The 18,210-nt window shown below is 38.4% G+C and overlaps 1 protein-coding gene across 3 annotated transcripts; it reads right to left on the bottom strand.

Moving 5' to 3' along the window:
• Positions 1–1,501: 1,501 nt before the first annotated feature.
• On the bottom strand, positions 1,502–15,990 carry LACTB (lactamase beta). 3 transcript variants are annotated; one of them, XM_043918877.1, is made up of 6 exons: positions 15,540–15,984; positions 15,062–15,128; positions 13,350–13,540; positions 12,720–13,071; positions 11,678–11,843; positions 1,502–2,303 (listed from the first exon to the last, which is right to left on the bottom strand). In XM_043918877.1, exons 1-6 carry the CDS (start codon positions 15,900–15,902, stop codon positions 1,772–1,774), a joined length of 1,671 nt encoding a protein of 556 aa, XP_043774812.1. In that variant the 5' UTR covers positions 15,903–15,984; the 3' UTR covers positions 1,502–1,771. The 3 variants fall into 3 exon arrangements, 2 of the variants coding, with proteins under 2 accessions (XP_043774812.1, XP_043774813.1); XR_006343840.1 differs by having other exon boundaries at positions 2,118–2,303; positions 11,678–11,839; positions 15,540–15,989; XM_043918878.1 differs by lacking the exon at positions 1,502–2,303 and having other exon boundaries at positions 11,509–11,839; positions 15,540–15,990.
• Positions 15,991–18,210: the final 2,220 nt, after the last annotated feature.

Genomic DNA, 18,210 nt, shown 5'->3' with positions numbered 1-18,210 from the left:
AGAAAATGTTACTGGAAATTGGAAGAAAGAAGATTACTGTTGTGAAGTGGCAGGAAGTTTAGCAACACTATTGCCTGCAAGACCACAGAAAGTAGAAAATGTGCCTGATGAACTAGGTAATCAAGCTGAGATTTCCAGACCCAGTATTGACTCTTGGCTTCTTCTTGTTGCTTATACTACAAAGCAAGAGAGAGACAAGCTAAAGGAAGGGCTACTAAACAACAAAAAAGAATGCATCAATAACTGATGGTTTAGAAATTTCCCAGACTCTCCAAGTGACAAAAGATGCTAAAATTAAAAAATGGCTTCAAGGCAAAGATAAAATTAGGACACTTCCAGAAAACAAAACAAAAAACAGTCTAAAGATGAAACTGAGGGTATGATATATGAGATCCTTTATGACTGGAAAGAAGCAAGATGGTGTCTTGAGAGCTATTTTAACAATAGGTCTTAATAGAAGTTTAACAGTGTTTTCTCCAATTGTCTTAGCAGAATCACAAGTTAGAGAGGGGTTTAGTTCGAAAAGATTTGGGGGCACAGCTTCTGTTTATTACCATGAACCCCAGTGAGATTTGTAAGGGACTCACAGAATTTTAAAAAATTACATTAGCAGGAAAACTGTTAAGTTAGACTGAAAGGAGAATATAAAAGAGGCCTTTAGACCCTCAAACTTGTACAAGTAGGAAAGCAGGTTGTAGGACTTCCCTGGTGGTCCAGTCGTTAAGAATCTCTGCTTCCTCTGCTGGGGGCATGGGTTGGATCCCTGGTTAGGAGCTAAGATTCCACCTGTGACTTGGTGTGGCCAAAAATGAAAGCAGGCTGAGAAAGCCACTTGGATGCAAACACATGTTGCCTTTAATGAAAAGAATAATTCAGAGGGCAGAGCCAAGAGTTTAGAGAACACAGCCAAGAGCCAAGAACTATTCTTAGGCCTTGAGCACTAATCAAGCACCTGCCAACCTGTGGCTGGCTGGGGAGCAAATAACATCTTTAGTTCACAAATCTTAAAATCTGTGAGTGAATGAGCATTTGGGAAACATTTCCTCTGGGACCAGAAAAGCCTTTAGATGACTACAACATATTGTCTGCACCCTCATTAGAGACTCTGGTGCCAGATCCATCCAGTCAAGCTACTGCTGAATTCTTAAGCTTCAGAAACCATGGGATAATAAATGTGTGTTCTTTTAAGCTGCAATAGACAACTAATATACCATTTCTCACAATCTTGTTTCTGCTGTCTTTTTTTTTCTTTTTAAAACATATTTATTTATTTGGTTGGTTGTGGCAGGTCTTGGTCGTGGCATGCAAGATCTTCAGTTGCAGCATGTGGGATCTATTTCCCTGACCAGGGATTGAACCTGGATCTCCCCTGCATTGGGTGCATGTAATCTTAGCCACTGGACCACAAGGGAAGGACCATCTGCTGTCATATTAAAAGAACAATATTTTGAGTCTGCTGTTGAATGAGATTTCCTCTATATTACACATTCAGAAAGTACATTTTTATCAGAATATTTTATTTCAAGAGTTAACACTTTTTTCAAAAAGTAAAAATATAGTTACTTCCCTGAGTATAAAGAACTCATCCTCCAATAAAAGACAATTACAAAAGTAGGCAATTAGAGGTACATAATTCTCTGCATTCAGTTATACTCTATTACAAATTTATTCTTTAAAATTGCGTGTATTTGGGGACTTCAATGTTTCAAAACAAAACAAAAAACCAACAAACAAAAACAAAACCGTAACAGCTTGTTTTGCACCTGTGATGTTAAGGTACGTCTGATCTGTCTTTATCAAATTCCAGAGCAATCTTTAAAGCAGTGTTGTTGAGGCCAACAGACTGCATGTTACATATGATAGAAACAACTATTCCTCTTGGGGGGACCTTGTTATTTAGAGCGTCTGCATCCAGTTCTTCGGGAAGGACCAGCAGGACACTACTTGCACCCACTGCGCCCCCGGTGTGGGAGGCGTAGTGCCGCTGCTTCCTGCAAGAGCCATATGTCTGCTTCTTTTCCACCACGCCCCAAGCCATCGCGTATTTACCCTCTTTATCCCAAGACATCTCTGTATTAGGGACTGGCGTCCAAATCATAAGCATTGTTTCTGGTTTAAGATATCCGGGTAAAAGATTTTCATTTGAGTTCTTAAACAGCCCGACTTGGTAACCATACAGCATCGCATTCCCAAATTTCAGAAGGTCACCCACTGTAGACAGAAATCCACCACCAGCCCATTTATAGGAGTTATCCACGTAAGGTGTGTTGACAAGGCGTTTCTTTTTATTGTAAACATAAAATCTAAAATGAAATAAGAATAGTCATTAAAAATGTGATAGCCTAGTATTGACTTCATACATGAAGATGAATAGAAAAATGTATACATGAGACAGATTGTATTTCATTGTAGTGAATATATTTTCTCAGAAAGTAACCACTAGTTTTCAGTATGATTCAAATAAAATGAAACACAAGTTACTGAGTATAGAAAGCAGATTGTTTTTTCTATTGGCAAGGCTTGCCCATGCTGAGTATATGAAACTTCTAATACTGTTAAAAGATGTACTGATTAGTACACGTGATATATATTTGCCCTGTGCATATGCAGAAACACCTAATGTTCGGTAGATATTTTTAGTTTCTGGGCTCAGGGAACCATGTGCTACACGTAAACTTTATAACTAAAAACATACTATTGGGATGTTCAGGAATAAGGTTAATATTTATAAGAAGACTGCATCTCCTGGTTAAAAATAACATAGAAATACTATGTATAATGATGGGATGTGGTACTTTCTTGGTGTAGTGGAAGCAGTAGGAGTTAGCAAATCTCAGCCTGAATCCCAACCCTCACCCTTAATAGTTATGTTTATTTTATTTGATTAAATAAACACATATAAACTTCTTACTATGTTCCAGGTATTGTTCTAAGAAATATAGACATATGAACTAATTTATTCCTGTAACAATGTTAGGAGATAGGTACTATTACAATTCCTAAGGCACAGAGAAATACATAACTTGTCCAAAGCCACACAGTTTATAAGTGGCAGAATTGGATTAAAATCTAGGCAATCTGTTGCCTCTCTGCTTCCATCCTAACTTCTAAAATGGGGACAAAAACATCTACTTGGCAGAGTTAGAAAATAAATGTATAAAGCACTCTGCATATTTCTGCTGCTGCTGCTAAGTCGCTTCAGTGGTGTCCGACTCTGTGTGACCCCACAGACGGCAGCCACCAGGCTCCCCTGTCCCTGGGATTCTCCAGGCAAGAACACTGGAGTGGGTTGCCATTTCCTTCTCCATGCATATTTCTAATAGGTACTTAATAAACGTTTACTCACTTAAGTATTCAATGGTTATTGATGGAACATGTACTATGTGCCAGGCACTGTTTGGATGCTAGGATAAGGTGTAAAACAAAAGAGACTAACCTCATGAGGTTTCCATTCTAATATGAGGAGACTGTACCATAAACATTAGGTACATAAAATGAAATCACAAAATAAATAAAGGACACATCTCTTGAGGCTCCAGCCTTTCAAGATTCATAATAAAATGGTACTCTTGGGTTTTCAGTTTGCTGAGAGTCTCACCTGTAATGACTCTCATCTTCGTCCATCCTTGGCTATTCATAAGCACAGTTAGACCTGAATCTCACCATCACTTTAAACTGTTTTTATCACTAGGGTCTCAAACTCAGAAATTTCTTCCTATGACTGACTTCCAACCCTTCCAGCTCTCCAAATGAACCTGCTCTCTGCCCTCAATGGCACCTTCATCCATGCCCACTGAGTCTTCTCAATTTTCCCAGGTCTTTTAGTTTCTAGTGGTTTCCTCTGATTTTCTCTTCTAGGCTGAACTATATCATCAGTCATTTCAACTATTTCGGTTGTGGTCTTTAGTGAGGCCACATCTTGTGGTTTCTCACTGTTCTGATCTTACACTATACCAATCCATCAATCCTGAATAAACCTAGGTACCCCGGATCTACCAAGAAAGGTTGCAGGAATTCATACAACAAAGCTGACTGCTATAAATTCATGCTCGTGCTAAGGGTCTTTGCTGTTGCTCTCAAATCCTTTTGTTCTTTTCCTGGGTACTCCCTGGTATTGTTGTTGTTGTAGTTGCTAAGTTGTGTCCAACTGTTTGCAACCCCATGGGCGATAGCCTACCAGGCTCCTCTGTCCATGAAATTTCCCAGGCAAGAATATTGGACTGGGTTGCCATTCCCTTCTCCAGGGGATCTTCCCAACCCAGGGATCGAACCCGTGTCTCCTGCATTGCAGGCAGATTCTTTACCGCTAAGCCAGCAGGGAAGCCCCACTGCCTGGTGCACTCTTCATAGTTGGGACCCCCAATCCCACCCTCAGTCCCCTATCCTACTTCAGGCTTAGTCAGCAGATAACTATATTCCTTGTTTTACTGAGAAGATTGAGACCATCCAAAGTGAGCTAGAAACTCCCATCTTCATCTCAAAATGCATTTACATCATGATGCAATCTATAAAAAAAAATTTCCTATTGTTTTCAAGAGTAATTCTACTACCTGCATCTTTGACCACCTCCTATCACCTTTACAACCTTGTTTCACCAGTTATACTTCCTAGATTGTAGTATCTCCTTGCAGTTTGCCTTCCAGGCAGAAGCCACAGATTGTGCCTCCTCTTCCCAGCCATTAAAAAACCCTCCAATGGTTATGAATGTAATGAGAATAAAACCCAAATTTCTCACAACAGTCTATGACATAGTCAATGACCTTCAGTAGAGGCAGGACTAGCTCCCCAAGGGAAATTGTGAGAGGCATGTTTTTTAGCTGTCACAATTATTGGATGGCTATTACTGAGACTTACGGGGTAGGGGCCTAAGGGTCCTAAATGCCCTGTGGTGTATGGGAAAGTCCCATACCATGGTGCATTCTCCTGTATCTATATCCTGTGAGATCAACCATCCTACCAGATGTTCATGTAAGCAAAATAAAATCTGTTTATAACTAGTTGAGCCTAGAACCTCCTCCATTTTATATGTAAATACAAACTACTTTTGGCACATTTTTACTCTGAGACAAATTCTTGAGTGCAGCCTTTGTGAAAATTGAAGACCACACTGTATTTTGCTCAAAACTTTAGCCAGAGTTAGCTACTAAGGACATGAGTTGAAGCACCAAATGCAATAAACCTGTACTGGTCTGCATTTACTTGTGACATTTAAAATAATTTTACATATTAAGTTGCAGTTGACTTTGTTACGTCTTTGCATGTTGTGGTAAGTAAACATTATCATATTGATACATCTATTATACCCCATATTCATCTGTTATATAATATTCCTTTTATTTCTTTTTTTACATTTTAGTTAGAGTATTGAATATAGGTTATATGATTTCCTATTTTCATTTCAGATAATAAGGGAAGTGTTAAAACATGTTGTTAAAGTAACAGGCAGTGGGTCTAAAGGCACTGATACTCACTGTCCAATATAATTTAGCCCTTGCTTACCTCTCTGATCTCATCACTTGTAACATCTTGTCTTCCTTCATAGCTTTCCTTATTATTCATGTTTCAATTCAACTGACATGGCCTAAAACCAATATATTTTAAATAGACCTCCCCTTAACAGCCTCTTCCTGTATATCCCAGTGCTCTGTACTATTTTCTTCATGTCAATATAGGAGATTCTTAGTTTACATTTCCATAGAATGTAAGTTTCACAAGGGCAGGAATCTTATCTACCTGGTTCATTGATATTTCCCCCATCTAGAACAGTACTAGACATCCACTGAGTACTGTGAAATATGTTGAACACGTGAAAGCATCATTTGTTGGCCAAGTATTTAGTGGAGACTCCTTGCAAGGCATTGGAGAGAAAAGAAAAACCATACACTGTGGCTGCTCTCAAAGGCAAACAGTCTTGTTGGACAGTTCTAAAATTTTAGAGCACCATATGAATCGCCTGGAGATTTTGTTAAAACGCAGATTCCGCTTCAGTAGGTCTGGGGAGGGCCCCAAATACTGCAGTTCTAGCAAGCTCCCAAGTGATGCCAATCTTGCTTTGAGTAACAGGTTGTGGGATGACTAGCAAGATGGATGTGAGGAATCCTGAGCACTAGTGACAGCAAGACTTGTTGAAATGGTTCCTCACTCTGCTGGGGAGCAAGAGTTCAGTTTGACTGAAGCAGAGAGCGCTTCAAAAGGTGATGCCAGAGGATTAGACATGGGACAGGGCACACGTCACAAAGGCTTTCCTTGCCATGATAGGAATTTTGACACCTTCACCTTAGTTCACAAAATGCTCTAGTTTTCTATATGCTAAGGGGGAAAAAAACAAAACACTTTTTTTCCTTATCCTCGTTACAGCTTCCAGTTTCCAGTCTTTTCACTCTCATATATCGTCAAACTACATGAAACAGTCCACACCTGCTGTTTTCATGCACTCACCTCTCCATTCATTCAGTTCCTTAGAATATGGCTTTCGTTCCCTCATCTCTACTAAACAGCTCTCTTGCGTGTTATCAAGGATCTTCTAATTCCCCTCATTCTAGCTTCCCTTGTAGCACTGTGACCCACCACATCACTGCCACTCCCCACAGGCCACTTTGCTCTGCGCTCTCTCTTCTAGCTCTCAGTCCCATGATTCTCCAGATCCCTCCCATCACCAGGGGTTCCAGGGTCCCAGGTCTTCTTTTCTATAGGAATTAACTACAAAACTGCAGCTGTACCACAATCCCTGTTCCAAATTTACCACTGGATTTTCTACTAGCATTAATGATTCTCAAATTTGTTTCTCAATGTTGTTTACCAGAATGAGCAGTGGGGCCTCATCCCTCCCTTCAAAATTCATAACTCTGAAGGATAGTGGGCACGTAATTTGAAAAATGACTCCTCTTTCTTCTGTCATGATTCCTATATGTCTCCCAAAAGTCCAAGTCATAATATTGGGTGAAGCAGGAGTGACCACAGGTATATGCTCTGAAGATTAAAAAAGTCTACAGAGGATCTAAGTATACTCCCCGGAGAGCCAATGGTTTGATATATTGTCTTCTCATTTTGCAAAATGAACGTGTCCAGAAGTGATCTCCTCTGAACCTTCTCATATTTCTCCTCTCCATTAAGATCTTTCTTGCCTCTCTTGCCCTCAACTCTCACATTCAGTAATGACAAATCCCATCATTCAACCTTAGCTCTCTGTCTAATCTTTCTCCCTTCCTTTCATTCCTATAGCCACTCTTGTATTTTAGGTCCTCGTTACTTTTTGCCTGAACTCTGATTACACTTGTATTTCCAGTCAATCAAATTTCAAAAAAATCACACGATAGAATAATAAAAATAGGTTTCTCAATGAAAAATATATTTGTTAGAGTGATCTCCAAGTTTGTAAACTAGGAGAGACCTACAAATCTATTTTGGTTAATAATCAGCCTTGCATTATACAACTTAATGCAGCATTTCAAAGCACTTACATCAAGGCTGGAAATTAGGATGACTCCTCTTTTAAAATAAATTCTAAGCTTTAATCTTTTGATTCATTTTTATAGAGGACAAATTAATGACTTCTCATGAAAATAATCTTGATTAGCTGAATGATAACTTCACTATTTCAAATTCTTAAGGAATTTCTGCACTAAACGAATGGAATTATGGACACAAGTTCTTAAATTACTGGAGTATCTTTGTAACTGAATAATTGATGGAATGATGCCAGATGACAAACAGTCATCCTAAAGAATCTCTATAGTTTCTGCACAACAACATTATAGTACTATAGAAATCTACATCTAGAAGCTTATAAATGCAAAATAATTTTAAATCCTTTTAAAATGCCTTTACAAATAATTATGCATCACTTTGTATTTTATTGCTTTAAGAAGTTAAAAAACCCATAGAATTTAACATGCATATTATACAAACCAATCCCACTCTAACATTTAGCATTAACATGGGCTGAACCTACTACCAGAGAGTCCATAGGCTAAAGGCATAAAACAAAGCTTCACAAGGATCAATGCTTAATATTAGAAGATAATTGAGAAAATAAAAATAATTAACAATAAAGACAGTAAGAGAAGGTAAAGACCATACTTATACTGTCAAAATACAGCAAACACTTCAGAAAACATTTTATTTGATTTTGGTCCTATCCAATTATGAAAGAGATCTTTGTTGCAAGTATTATGCCAAACACAGAGAAAATATGAATAGTGTCTAATAATAAGCTAATGCATTGACTAAGGATTCCCCCATCAACAGTGTCCTTGAGTGGCAAGAACATTCATTCCATTCCCCTATGGGTTTTTGCTTAAAGGGTTATTTAGTTTACCTGCTTATACAGAGTATACTTGAAATACAGAATAAATGTATCTATTTGCATATACAGAATCAATGTTCCTATCCTTCAAGAAACCCCAGTTTCACTCAGGACAACAATGCACCCAGCTAAAAGCGGATTTCTCTGCATTCCTTACAGCTGAATGTTGCCTGACACTAAAATTCTGGCCAAAGAAATGTAGGTAGTATTTGGGGGTGGGATTCTGGGAAAATACCTCAAACACGTGACAGATACTGTGAGGCACTATTTTAAAGACACACACACATTCACGCAGAGAAGTGATAAAGATGATAAAAAATATTTACTTCTGGGACACAGTAACTCTAAAAAGCCTAGATCAAGATAATACAAACATATTTATGATTATACCAAGGGGTCAGTAGACTAGATAACAAAGCTGCAAACTTTTGCTCGAAATTTTATTTCTTGTAAAATTGTACCATAAAACAAATAGAAACATAAGCAATTACTAAGTTTTACTTTAAGGTTTTTTATTATTTTTTTTTAAACATACATCTTTGAGAAGATTTCTTTTCCTCCCTGCACTTCCACTCGAAGCTGGTGCCTCTAAGCCCTTTTGAAATAATTATTACAAAAATAAAAAAGAATCAGAGTTGAGCTTCTAGAGGCCCAAATATAAATTCTATCAAGTGAAATAAAAACAAAATGGACAGAACATTTTGCTTTGTAATAACATTTCCTCCTTCTTTTAGTGTCCTACTTTATTTCCGTAGCCCATTTAATCTACCTAAAATCAATCACTTACTCCTTTAGCACCACTGGGCACAAGCAAAAATAAAGAAAATCCCAGAGCTGATGGAAACCTTTAACGGTAGAAACAGAAACCCACTGCCTTTTCTCAAAGAATGGGCGATAAGATGAAATTAACTCACTGTCACATGCCAAGTTTTGGTATTTGTACATTACTTACTAAGAAAACAACAAACGACAGCTGACTTGCAGTCTGCACATTCATGGAGGCTTAATTTTCAGTTGAGAAAAGAGGCTCAGTGATTCTCCTTATATAGAAGAGTAGGTATTTGTTATCAAATGCCTAGATTTAACTCAAAATAAGGTTATGCATCTATGCCAACATTACAAGAATCTTTTCTAGATTCAACTGATAACTTCAGGTGTTATTTTTTTCTTATGTTTCCAGGAGAATATAATGTGGACCTAGATATAATAAGTATTGTCTGAAAACTACAGGTCATTTCCATCGTTAAAGTGTTTACAAATAACAAATGCTGGAGAGGGTATGGAGAAAAGGGAACACTCCTACACTGTTGGTGGGAATATAAGTTAGTGTGGCCACTATGGAGAAGAGTAAGGAGGTTCCTCAAAAAATTAAAAATAGAATTGCCACATGATCCAGTAATCCCACTCTTCTGCATATACTCAGACAAAACCATAATTCAAAAAGATACATGCACCCCTATGTTCATAGAAGCACTGTTGCAATAGCCAAGACATGGAAATAATCTAAATGTCCATCGACGAATAAAGAAAGATGTGGTGTGTATACACACACACACACACACACACACACACACGATGTATACTCAGCCATAAAAAAAGAAATAACGTCATTTGTAGCAACATGGATATAACCAGAGATTATCATACTAAGTAAAGTAAGCCAGGAAGAGAAAGACAAATACCATACGATATCACTTATATATGGACTCTAAAATACTGCACGCATGAACCTCTCTACAAATCAGAAACAGACTCGCAGACATAGAGAATAGTCTTGTGGTTGCCAAAGGGGAGGTGAGGAGGCAGAGGAATGAACTGGGAGCTTGGGGTTAGTTGAGGCAAACTGTTACATTTAGAACGGATAAACAACAAGGTCCTAATACAGCACAGAGAAATATGTCCAATCTCCTGGGATACACCATAATAGAAAAGAAGATTAAATAAAGAATGTGTGTATGTGTATAACTGAGCCTCTTTGCTATACAGCAGAAATTAGCACAACATTGTAAATCAACTACACTTCAATTAAAAAAAAAAGAACAAAACAACAACAAAAACCTACAGGTCACTTAAAAATTAAAATTCATTGCTTGCTGCTAACCTAATTTCTTTTAGGTTCAAAAAAATCTCTTTCAGGCTGACTAGCAATGCATATTTGATCCTTTTAAATAAGCTGATAATTTAAAAATGGTAATTCAACCAAATATAACAGAAAACTGAACAAAGCTAGTATGGGGAGATAAAGCTAAAAAAACATCTACCATTTCATCTAGTCAAGGATCATTAAGTCATTTGTAAAGTGTGTTCTCTAATGAAAACTTAAAAAGTAACAGTTGATTTGTTAAATGTGTTGTTACCTTTCTAACCAACCAAATGGTAAGAGTAAAATGGAAAACACCATAACTGTAAAACTCATATTAGTCTTTAGTCACAAGATTTTCTTTCACTCCCTTTTTTATACATTACTAGTAAAAATTATGACAACATTTTAGCTTGATTACTTAAAAAAAATGATTTTCAAAGTTTTACAGGGGAGAAAACTGGTATATACCACTTCAAATTACCATCACCAGTAAAGGAATACAATGAATTCATGTGACTTCTGAGAGACCTGATGACTAACTGTAACCTGCGATCCTAGATTAGATCCTGCACCAGAAAGAAAAATGTTTTTCCTTGTGTTATAAAGGAAATTATTGGGGCAACTGATAAAACCTGAATAATGTCTGTAGATTTGATATAAGCATTATGTTGATGTTAATTTCCTGAATGCCCTGTTTTAGAAAATACATGTTTAAGTATTTATGGGTACCACTTAAGTATAAGGGGTACCATATTGCCAACTGATTTCCAAATGGCTGAGAAAAAAATAACAGAGACAGACAGATAAAGCAAATGTGGTAAAATAACTAAAATGTGGGGAATCTGGTTGAAGAGTATATGAAAATTCTTTGTACCAGTTTGTGTAACTTTTCTATAAGTGTAAGATAACTTCAAAATTAAAAAAATAATTAAAAATAATAAAAGGTAAATAAAACATTAACTAAAACATAAGAGATGATGGAAAATCAAATTATAGATACCCATGATGGGTACAATTTTAGTTTAATTATTCATGTGCTTAAATTATTATTGTTAACTTTTATCTAAGGACCTTGGATTACTTCATATATATATATATATGGATATATATATGAAAAGTAAAATATATTTTATTTTACTTACATTATAGGTGGAAAGAGAGACATGAAGAAAAGCTCCCAAAATGTGGGAAGTTGATTATGGCATGGAGACAAGCAAAGTGTGACTTTAAATTGATAACATAGTGTGAAGACACAATATAGCCAGACATACCAGAAGGTAATCATTTACCTTGCTCTATTGTAAATCACTGGCTCATTTTCCTCCTGCACAGTTGTCAGCATATCCAAGTCATGGAATATTTTCTGCATATAGTCCAAATATTTATATCCTGAAGCTCTTTCTACTATGGCTGCCAGTAGGGTATAGCCAAAAGTTGAATACAAAAACTGACTACCTTGAGACATCATTGCAAAGGGGAAAAAAAAAAAAAAAATGCTTCATTATTATTCAAAAACACACAAAATATTTTCCTACTGAAAACTGGCACTTTTTAAAAACTAGAATATTTTACTTAAGCATTTAGATGAAGATCATGGATGATATATTAACAAATTTAGTCAACTTTGCAATGACCCTGCTTATTCCATGTCTCAAACACAAGAATGTTAATAAAATGATCGATATATTTATTAGTCTTTTTGTTTTCTTTGCCATGCCCCGACCAGGGATTGAACTCCTTGCCCTTTGCTATGGAAGAGTGGAGTCCTAACCACTGGACCTCTAGGAAATTTCCACAAACCACTTTTAAAATGAAAATGGAATACAAGGACATAAACCTGCAATAAATTTAAAAATAAAGTGGTTTTGGCAGGCATCACACCAAAAAACACACAAAAAAATTATTTTTATAGAGCAGATTTTTGGGAAATAAAATTAAGCTGGGGTATGCTAATTTCTTTAAGAAATGAATGCACAAAACAAATTGAATAATTTAAATATTAAATACTAACAACATACAAAAAGTCAGCAGTGCTTCATCATGCAAACTTTGGTCCAAATTTTATTTGGAGGGCTATTCCAACACCTTATTTTTTTCATGAATATCCTGATACTGAGAACCCATTAAATGTCTAGGTAGCCTCCAGTGAAGTTAACTAACTGCCTGAATGCTAGGCTTTGTTAAGAACTATAGACAACAAAGGCAAGCATCTAACAAAACCATGCCATCATCAACCACATTGAATGCACTCAGGATGGTATCATTTTGGAGTTTCTGGAAATTAATCATTCAATAATGATGATTTTGTAAAAAGAAGAAATTAACACTCACCAGGTTTGAAGAACAAAGGGTCATTTTTAAATAATCTTAGAGATTCAATTGAATTTTCAAATTTTTCTTTCAAATATAATTCACCTTGTTCAAAATCATTCTTTTTCTTGCAAGGTTTTGAATTTCGGCCTTTGGTTTCACTATCTTGCTCTACCTTAGCTTTAGCAAAGTCATTCTTTTCATTGCTTTTGCCTCCTTTTTCTTTTAACTCTTTTTCTTGGTCAGATTCCATCAACCCCTTCATCATCTTTAAGGCTTTATAAGCTTTCTCTTCTTTCACCTTTTTCATGTCCTTTTCATAATGACGAATTCCACTTAAGTGGGAAATCAATAATCTTGTTGTAACAGACACCTAACAGTAAAAACATGAAAATTCAACTACGATATTAAACTGCATAATAAAAAGTCAGTAGCCTTGGAATAATGTTTCAGCAAAATTTTCCATTTTAAGCTGCTGCTATCATGTACACATCTTTAGCCTCAAATTTCAGAAAAATATCCACTCAGTTGTCATCAGGATAAAATAAAACTTTAATCCATTAACAAAATTTAAAAATAAATCAAAGAATCTTATGAAACCTTTTAAACCACTTAGATGTCATTAGAAAAATGAACTATGAGCTTCATTACCTTTTCACCTTCATATTCTTTTTCTGGGAATTCAGGAACATAATGTTGAACTGGAATATCAAGATCCAGTTTCCCTGCTTCCCACAGTTTGGCAATAGCAACCATGGTGAGGCTTTTGCTGATACTGGCAATTCTCATAACTGTCTCTGGCTTGCATGGTACACGGTTCTCAACATCAGCATAACCTAAACCTTTGGGAGAAAAAAGCAAAAAGTCATAATAGGTCTCATGGTCAAAGGAGTCTTCAAAAACTGAAATAATACTATCTTAAAATATTCTATGTGCTTATTAAAAGAAAAAGCTATTCCACTTGCATAATTAATCAAAACTGAATATATAAGGATGAGTCTTAGCAATACTGACAACAGTAGGCCTAACAATTTAACCTTATAACAAGACTGAAATTGTACCCTGTGCAAAACAGTAATGTTATGACTCAGTCACTAATGCTTAACTTATCTAAACAATTTGGTTATTCCATATTTTAAATAAATTACATTCTTTAAGGAAAACATCATTGTTCTTCAGATTATATTTATTCTTGATTTTTTAGTGAGTTTATACAAAACCCCTTAAAAAGACTAATAAAACAAATGTGAAAAGATGCCCCAGAAAACCAATCAAGCTGATCATCAATTAAATTCAGCTGTAGGTCAGAAGAAAACTAAGAACTCATGGTTCACAGAGTCAGACACGACTGACTGAACAACTAATTTAAATAAAGCTCCTTCTAGAAAATATTTTAAGTTTGGTTTCATCTTCAGTAGGATAAAAGTGTTGCAGTCTAAGATATATAAAGAACTTAGACCTGAAAAGAATGAAAAGGTATAATTATTTTCACCTGTAAATGTAATGTAGATTATGCAGAAAAATACTTGCATAAAAACAAAGCCCTCACCTACAGGGCTGACATTTATATAATTTTTATTATAATACCTTTCATAAATGTTGATTGGGCTATGCTTAAACTTGGACAAAGAATCATTTTTCTTTAAATTCAAAACCTTACTGCTCCTATCAACTTCTAAAAGTACTCCTTCCTTTAAATGATGTTTGAAACATTTCCTAAAAGCTGGGTTTCTAAAAACCTGCTGTGATGAGTTAGACCAATTTGTGCACAATGGAAAAGTAAATCAAATTACAAAATTCTTTGATACAAATATCATAAAAATTAGAAATCTATCTTCCCAAGTTGCTAGCTTTTTGTCTGAAAATATAGCTGACACCCCTGTATAGTCAAAAACAAAAACAAATCAAGTAGACTGTAAACTCATTGACGAAAAGGAATCATGTATATCCCCAGTTCTTAGTACTGTGCATTTTACACAACGGAGGATTCAATAAATTGTTGACTGAATTAAAAAAGAAAAACACTACATCCTGATGTTTTATTTAATCATAAGGGTTATCTACAAACGTGCAGTTAACAGACTGTTTTATACACAAGTTTGAAAGCAATAAATTCAGTATTTTAAGAAAGTGGGGGTAAAAACAAAGCATCTTTAAGACTCCAATTTATTCATCAGAGTCACATTTTAAATCTTGCTATTCTATTCCAACACAGAATAAAGTCCAATTCTTTAGTCTGTTAGGCACTTTTCTCTAAAGTATGTATCCCACTTCATGGGATTCATTCTGAACAGTAACACATCAAGATTTCATTCACCGACTGGCAGAAAACAAGCCGATAAATAAAGCTATTCTGAGCCTACCTTCTGACCAGACTTCTTTTCCATCTACAGAGACTCCAACTACGATGCCCGGTGCGCCCACCTCATCCTAAGAGCCAAGGGGAAAGCACAGTTCAAGAACACAGTTAAAGACAGGCCGAAATTCGCCGCAGGTCCGCCTGCGCCTTCCTCGAGGGCTTCCCTCGGCCCCGCCCCACCACGCCCCCTCGGTCCGGGCCCCGCCCACCTCGGCGCCAGCTGGCCAGGCGCTAACGGAGAGGGGTGTGCCTGCCAGGCACCCTGAGGGGGAAGGGGCGGACCTTGACCTCCGCCCCGACTGGGCCAACCTCCCAACAGCTTCTGACCATGGCCAGGAGAACGGGAAACGGGAAGTCTTTCTCGCCACCGGGCTGGGGTCCGCTCGCCCCGAAGGATAACCACCAAGGGGTCTCATTATTCCGGGGTGACGCCGGGGGTGGGGCGCCAGGTTCCCGGCTGCCTACGCCCCCGGTCGCTCCACCTTGATCCTGTGCAGGAGGTCGCGGCTGCTGTCGATGGCTCTGGCGAAGTGCCTGGCGTGCGGCGGCGCCGGGGTCTGCGGAGACCACGGGGCGAGTGGCTGTTCCAGCGGCTGCAGCGGCTCGGCCTGAGGCGGCGCCTCGGGGTCGGGGGCCGCGGCAGGTGGCGCGGGGGATGCGCCCCTCAGCCCGCCAGCCAGCTTCACCCCAAGTGCCAGCCCCAGCCCCAGCCCGAGGCCCCCGACCCACCCGGGGCCGAGTGGCGGCAGCCCGGCGCGCTGATGAACCGCACGCCGCCCACAGCCCCAGGCGCAGCCCCCGGTGGTCGCGGCCCTGGCCGTCACGGCAGACAGAAGCCGGTACATGGTGTCTCTGGCGAGCCGGCAGCTTCAGAGCTCCCGCAGGCCGGGCAGGCGGCTGAGGCTCTAGAAGGGATGGGAGGGGAGGGGAAGGGAGGGGGGCGGTGACTGCGCTCAGGCCCTAGCAGTCAAGGCCCGATGGGCGGAGCGCCGATAGCATCGAGTCCTTCCTCTTTTCCTTTTTTAACTTTGTCTTGTCTCTTTCTCGATATTTCTTCATCTTTCTCCCTGCCCTCCAGTTTCCCCTCCTCTGCCTCCTCTTAGATCCGGTGTCGCCTCCTCAGAGAAGCGTTCGTAGGCCCGGTCCCTAGGAGTTCTTTCCACACCTGGAGCCCCAGTGTGCACAACACTTTGTTTCACTCAACTAATTTGATTTCTTACCAGGCCGAAAGTATCATGTAATTTGTAGTTAGCTATGATCTCTGACAGCTGTAGATGATCAGAGGCTCTTGTGAAATAAGAAACCTAACCTCAAGTTACCATAAAATGTAAAAGGTGTATAATCCTAACAACATTTAATGAGATGTTAATTTTGAAGATAATTAAACATTCATTACTTTGGGATATATAATTATCTTTTATATATTACATATTACCTATAGTATATTTTAAATATTGTAGTATTTTTTAAATAAAAATATTTAATATTATGTATTAAATCTATTTAATATTATTTTATGTATTAAATTATTTAACTAAATAATAAATATATTTATATACTTCCCAAAGATTTCTGAAAGCTCGTAAGCCTTAGCACTGGGGCAGCATACACAATGTATAAAATGAACCTGTCTTTCCTTACACGTGGAATTTGTAGAGAGAATTCACAGACTTGACAAGCTATTGTGAAGAGAAAAAGTTGTGAACATCTTGAAAAAATGAAAGTGTTAGTCGCTCAGTCATGTCCGACTCAGCTACTCGATGGACTGCAGCCCGCTAGGCTCCTCTGTCCATGGAATTCTCCAGGTAAGAATACTGGAGTGGGTTGCCATTTCCTTCTCCAAGGAGCTTCCTGACCCAGGAATCAAACCTGGGTCTCCCGCATTGCAGGCAGATTCTTCATCATCTGAGCCACCAGGGAAGCCCAAACATCTTGAGCTATTATTTAATTTTAAGGAAAAGGCAATAATAGTAAGCACATCTAGTCAGAAGATACTGGAGCTAAATAATTATATAGTGACGGGCTGTTTACAAAGCCTACAACCCTGAAGAGACCAGGGTATCCTAGGACCCAAAGGTTTTTGCAGTGAAACTCACTGAGGACCCTGGAGCACCACCTGCTGTTAGAGTGGACTGGGTGTACTCTGGCAGGATGGTATTGGAGGTTCCTGTTATAGGGGACCCCGCTACTCCAAGCACATCTCAGTGAGAGAGAAAAGTACAGAGAATGTAAAAGACATAGCCAATAGTGGTTACAATAAATTCTCATTTTATCATTCTTTTAAAAATTATACTATATATGTTATGCACTCTTCACCTCTCCTTGAATCAGAAGCACAGAGCCATATAGAAAGCAAAAGCCAAGATCCTGATGGACTTCTACAGTTTTAGAAGTAGGAAGAGGCCACTCAAAGTATGGCTTCTGTGAAGGTAATGAAGAATAGATGTTCTCTGTGAAAATCAAGGGCCTAGGAGGCAACTTAATCAAGCAACTGGCAGACATGGTGGCAGGGTTTTTACTATCACTGTGAGGCAGGAGCCTAGAGCTCCAATATTTCAGCTGTCTCTGGATTGGGAGCCACAGAAACCAAATAGAAGAAAAGTAAACCACGAGATGGAAGAGGAGTGGGATGACAGGAAAAGCAGAGGACGGCAAAAGAAGAAGGGAATTTTTCCACTAAAAGTAAACCTGCAAACCAAATTTCTGAAACACATAAGGAAAATATTTTTAAGAAAGACTGGCACCAAAATCAGTAATCAAGAAGTGAAATCAGCTCAGGCAAACGAAAGCATTAAAATCATCTACAGGAAAAGATAAAAAAGGGGAGACCTCTCTGGGGGTCCAGTGGATAAGAATCTGCCTTCCAATGCAGGACACACAGGTTTGATCCCTAGTCAGGGAACTAAGGAGAAGGCAATGGCAACCCACTCCAGTGTTCTTGCCTGGAGAATCCCAGGGATGGGAGCCTGGTGGGCTGCCGTCTGTGGGGTCGCACAGAGTCAGACACGACTGATGGGACATAGCAGCAGCAGCAGGGAACTAAGATCCCACATGCTGTGGGGCAACTAAGCCCGCTGACTTCAACTACTGAGCCCATGGGCCACAACTAGAGAGAAGCCTGCGTGCTGCAAGGAAGATCCTGCATGCTGCAAC

Source organism: Cervus elaphus, chromosome 12, assembly GCF_910594005.1.
Source record: "Cervus elaphus chromosome 12, mCerEla1.1, whole genome shotgun sequence".
Classification (NCBI taxonomy): Eukaryota; Metazoa; Chordata; class Mammalia; order Artiodactyla; family Cervidae; genus Cervus; species Cervus elaphus.
This window is presented reverse-complemented; position numbering and strand designations above follow the sequence as displayed.

Bases quoted from the DNA above. Each gene is read 5' to 3' on its own strand.
- LACTB (XM_043918877.1), bottom strand. From the start codon at position 15,902: ATGTACCGGCTTCTGTCTGCCGTGACGGCCAGGGCCGCGACCACCGGG. The intron at 15,129-15,539 runs GTGGAGCGACCG...CTTGGCTCTTAG, and splicing joins ACCTCCTGCACAGGATCAAG to GATGAGGTGGGCGCACCGGG. The intron at 2,304-11,677 runs GTAAATGATTAC...ATTTCATTTTAG, and splicing joins GTGATTTACAATAGAGCAAG to ATTTTATGTTTACAATAAAA.